The sequence below is a fragment of the Macaca thibetana genome, chromosome 5 (genome assembly GCF_024542745.1).
Source record: "Macaca thibetana thibetana isolate TM-01 chromosome 5, ASM2454274v1, whole genome shotgun sequence".
Classification (NCBI taxonomy): domain Eukaryota; kingdom Metazoa; phylum Chordata; class Mammalia; order Primates; family Cercopithecidae; genus Macaca; species Macaca thibetana.
Window position 1 is genome coordinate 157,391,761 of NC_065582.1, and position 5,165 is coordinate 157,396,925.

At 34.1% G+C, this 5,165-nt stretch overlaps 1 protein-coding gene across 1 annotated transcript; it reads left to right on the plus strand.

The window, feature by feature from the left end:
• Positions 1 to 2,002, plus strand: LOC126954515 (pre-mRNA-splicing regulator WTAP-like). Its single transcript, XM_050790020.1, is given in 2 exon segments — positions 1 to 379; positions 382 to 2,002. Coding segments are annotated over 2 exon segments (1,173 nt in total). The 5' UTR covers positions 1 to 117; the 3' UTR covers positions 1,293 to 2,002.
• The last annotated feature ends 3,163 nt before the right edge of the window (positions 2,003 to 5,165 follow it).

Below are 5,165 nucleotides of genomic sequence, written 5' to 3' on the forward strand. Positions count from 1 at the left end.
GGCGGCAGAGCTGTCCGGCTGCGCGGGGGCCCGGGCGGCAGGGCAAGCAGCGCGGCCTCGGCCTCGGCCTATGCGACTGGCGGCGCCGGCTTGGCTTCTGCCTGAAGAGGATTCAAGATGACCAACGAAGAACCTCTTCCCAAGAAGGTTCGACTGAGTGAAACAGACTTCAAAGTTATGGCAAGAGATGAGTTAATTCTAAGATGGAAACAATATGAAGCATATGTACAAGCTTTGGAGGGCAAGTACACAGATCTTAATTCTAATGATGTAACTGGCCTAAGAGAGTCTGAAGAAAAACTAAAGCAACAACAGCAGGAGTCAGCACGCAGGGAAAACATCCTTGTAATGCGACTAGCAACCAAGGAACAAGAGATGCAAGACAGTACCTCAAGCAAGTCCAGCAGCCGAGCGTTGCCCAACTGAGATCAACAATGGTAGACCCAGCGATCAACTTGTTTTTCCTAAAAATGAAAGGTGAACTGGAACAGACTAAAGACAAACTGGAACAAGCCCAAAATGAACTGAGTGCCTGGAAGTTTACGCCTGATAGCCAAACAGGGGAAAAGTTAATGGCGAAGTGTCGAATGCTTATCCAGGAGAATCAAGAGCTTGGAAGGCAGCTGTCCCAGGGACGTAGTGCACAACTTGAAGCAGAGTTGGCGTTACAGAAGAAATATAGTGAGGAGCTTAAAAGCAGTCAGGATGAACTGAATGGCTTCATCATCCAGCTTGATGAAGAAGTAGAGGGTATGCAGAGTACCATTCTCGTTCTGCAGCAGCAGCTGAAGGAGACATGCCAGCAGTTGGCTCAGTACCAGCAGCAGCAGTCTCAGGCCTCTGCCCCAAGTACCAGCAGGACTACAGCTTCTGAACCTGTAGAACAGTTGGAGGCCACAAGTAAAGACTGCAGTCGTCTGACAAACGGACCAAGTAATGGTAGCTCCTCCCGCCAGAGGATGTCTGGGTCTGGATTTCACAGGGAGGGCAACACAACCGAAGATGATTTTCCTTCTTCTCCAGGGAATGGTAATAAGTCCTCCAACAGCTCAGAGGAGAGAACTGGCAGAGGAGGTAGTGGTTACGTAAATCAACTCAGTGCGGGGTATGAAAGTGTAGACTCTCCCACGGGCAGTGAAAACTCTCTCACACACCAATCAAATGACACAGATTCCAATCATGACCCTCAAGAGGAGAAAGCAGTGAGTGGGAAAGGTAACCGAACTGTGGGCTCCCGCCACGTTCCGAATGGCTTGGACTCAAGTGTAAATGTACAGGGTTCAGTTTTGTAATATTTTTTCAGCAAATTTTTATACAGTGTCATTTAATTTGGGAGAGGATACTTTCCAGAAAATTAATGCAAACTTTTGTCACAATTTGCCTTTTTGTGGGTGTACGTTTTGGTTTTTTGTTGTTGTTTTCTCTTTTTTTTTTTCTCTTTTTTTTTTTTTTTTTTTTTTTTTGCTTCAATACCTCTGCCACTTTGGAAATTGTAACAGTTAATTACTTTGAATGTTGCTAAAAGAACATTTTTTGTAGGGTCAAGTTATTTTTATATGAGTTAATGTGAAATTGTAAAGGAAATTTTTCCTTAAAATATAACACAATGACGTCTGTATAAATCTATGTCTGTTTAGAACCTGTGCTGTGTAAGGGCATTCTTCCTCATGCTGTTACTGTACTTATGCACCATTCAGACTTGTTAGAGTAGATGTGGGTTTATGACTGCCAAGTTTGCCCAGTACAGTAGTTTTTTATCACTAAAAGTTGGACTCATTGATGGAGTCCTGTAGTAGTTTCAGTGTTAGATACAGTTTTTTCCACCATACATCTGTGCATTTTCTCTTTAGGTGACTGAATGTTTAAGAAATTTGTGTGCATAGTTACTCAGTTTTTATGAACTGTTGTATCCTGTTAATGCATATTGCTCTGTGACTCCAGTATATCTTACCTGTACTGACCAAACCTAAATAAAGATTTTTATTGTAACTCCTTAAAAAAATAAATAAATAAAAAATAAATAAAAAGTAGTCATGTAAAATTATAAATAAAATATAAACATTTACAACTGGGAAAAAATAAAATATGATTTTAAAAGTTTAATTAATTTGGCTGAATTAGCAGATGAAAACAACACAAATAAATAAATGGTGAGTTAAAAAATAACTGGAGTTTGAAAAAAGCAGATCAAATATATCTATAATTGATTTACTCCACAATATTATCCTGAAAGTCTCATCCAGTAGAGTAAGAACATAACATACTTAAGAACATAACTTAAGAAAAACGTCATAAAAAAAGAAAGAACATAATTATTATTTGTAGGAAATACAGTTGGGTATATAGAAAATTCAAACAAATCTGTCAGCAACTATTTAAAAACATACTGAGTTTCACAAGGTTGATTGAATGAAAAAAATCGATAAAAACAAAAGCAGTAGCATTTCTATACATCAACAGTAAAAACATTATATATCATATGATAAAATATGATAATAATTACTCCCAAATGTTACTTAAATATTAATCTAATAAAATAATTACCAAATGGTACTTGACAAAATATGCAATTCAATGATGAATCAATAATTATATGCAGGGATGTGAGTACTCAATGTTTAAAACAATTCAATTACTCAATAAATTCAATGCTATTTCAATCATAATTCAAAAGACATTTTTTTGAAAGAAACAGACAAACTAGAAAACCACAAGTCCATACATTCATGAAACAGAAAAACAAAACTGGAAAATTGATATACATTATGTCAGAAATTATTACAAAAAGTTATTAAATTAGCAGGTGAGTGGGGAAGATTCTCTGCAAACACACACACTTTATACATTCATATATTCATCTAATTAATTATTCATCTATTATTATACTATATAAGATAATCCTTTTTTTTCTTTTTTTTTTTTTTTGAGACAAAGTCTCTCTCTGTCACCCAGGCTAGAGTGCTCGAATCCTGACCTCAAGTTATTCATCCACCTAGGCCTCCCACAGTGCTGGGATTACAGGCAAAGAATACTATGTTGAGCTGTTGCGTAGAAATAATTCCACATATGTGACAAATTAAGAACATTTACATTAAATGATTAATACATTTGTCTGCTTCAAAATTTAAGTTAAATGTCACAGTAAGACTTGCACATGTAATATAAAATTTAAAAACAAAACAAAACAAAAAGCTTTCACATTAAGTAGCATTGCCTTTGGTAATGTTCCGAGTCAAGAATGCTCTTATACTACTGATTAGACTAAACATATGTCCATCTTTTGAAATCAATTTTCCAGCAGCTAATAAAGCTTAAAAAAAAAGATTATAAAGTTTGAATCAGCAAATAGGCATCAAGCTCCCGAGAAACACTTGTACATAAGTACTCAGGAGGCAGAGACAAGACCTTGCCTTATTATTTGTAGACTTAAAAACTGTATATGTCATCAATGAATAGCAGGAAAAAATTGTATGAATACATGGTTATCTATTTATGTTATCAAACACTATGAACCAAATGAAATTGTAAAAATTAGATCTATTTATAACAATATAAACAGACCTAGAACTTAACTTATTAAAAGTACAATTAAAGTGCAAACTTACAATAACTTTGACATAAAAATGAAACATTGGCTTATTCCATGGCTCATGTATATAATCCCAGCACTTTGGGAGGCCAAGGTGGAAGGTTCACTTAAAGCTAAGAGTTCGAGACCCACCTGAACAACAAAGCAAGGCCGCTATCTCAAAAGTAAAAATAAAAATAAAAATAAATAGCTGAGAATGGTGGAGCATGTCTGTAGTCCCAGCTACTCAGGAGGTTGAGGCGAGAGAATCGCTACAGCCCAGGAGTTAGAGGTGGAAGTGTGCTATGATTGTGTCATTGCACTCCACCCTGGGTGACAGAAACTCCATTTTTGAAAAATAAATTCAAAAAAATCAAACATGTGCAATCAACAATACATATTGCTTATAGATATATTCCTATCTAGTAATAGAATCAACAATCGGAATTTCATTTTTATTATTGGTTGGTTCTGTATAATATAAGGGAAAGGAAGGGGAAATTCAAATTTATATGTTTTATCCTGTTCCTTTTACTTAAAAAATTCAGAAATAGTATAAAAATACAGTGGTTTTATATTGTTTTGTATATTTTTGTTTGAGTATTTTATAATAAAGAAAACATCATAAATAAAATTTAAAATATATAAAGGAAAATACATAATCAATCACAAAGACCTCTGGGGATTTTTCCAGACCTGTTTTGTCAATTTCATTTTAATTATCATGTTATATTGCTTCGTCTGTTCAGAGACCTCAAAAATGCTTTGTTCAATTAGAATTGTTCAACTACTTACTTTTTTTCTCCCACATTTCACACAATTCCAGTTGCCTAGAAAGCTGGCAACTATATAATTACTTTGCTATCATTTAAAAATATTTTCATAAAGAATTAATATAATTTTTAATCATCTGTTAAAGATAATTTTTTTAAAACATTATCAATACAGCTTTATATTTTTAAAATAAAATTGGGAAAAGTTACTATTCATATAAATTTTAGTTGTGTTCAATGTTCTTTAATGTACATGTCTTACTATTTTGTCCTTGACTTTACATTTATTAGAAATTTGAAAATAGATGTTTTACACTTTATAGTATGACTATACTTGTGTGTCTGCAGAACAAATTAAAAACTCTATATAGAAGTATTATTTGTCTAGATACACAGCCTTATAAAACACTTACCAATAGAATACTGCCTATACTGAGAGAAACTATCTTGCTGCCTGTTGTCTCGAAATGCCTTTCTAAATTGCTTGAAGGAGAGCTTTTGTTGCTATATGGTAGAAAGGTAACTCTGATTGCAAACTAGAATTCCTACAGAAGTCTAGACTTTATTGACATTTCTACAAAATGGGAGAAAAGTTGTTCAGACAATGAAATTCGGTGTCCTAAGAAAATAAAGTTTCAACTTAAAAATGTTAAAAAGCATTTGGAAGAAAATTCACAACTGACCACAAATACCTCACCTTCAAACTACAACAGAATCACAGCATAACTTTCAGGCATTAAAAATAAACCGTCAAACTAATATATCTATCTGTATATAAAGAAAGAGATAAAATACATATAGTTTAATATGTCTAGTGTTTCAAA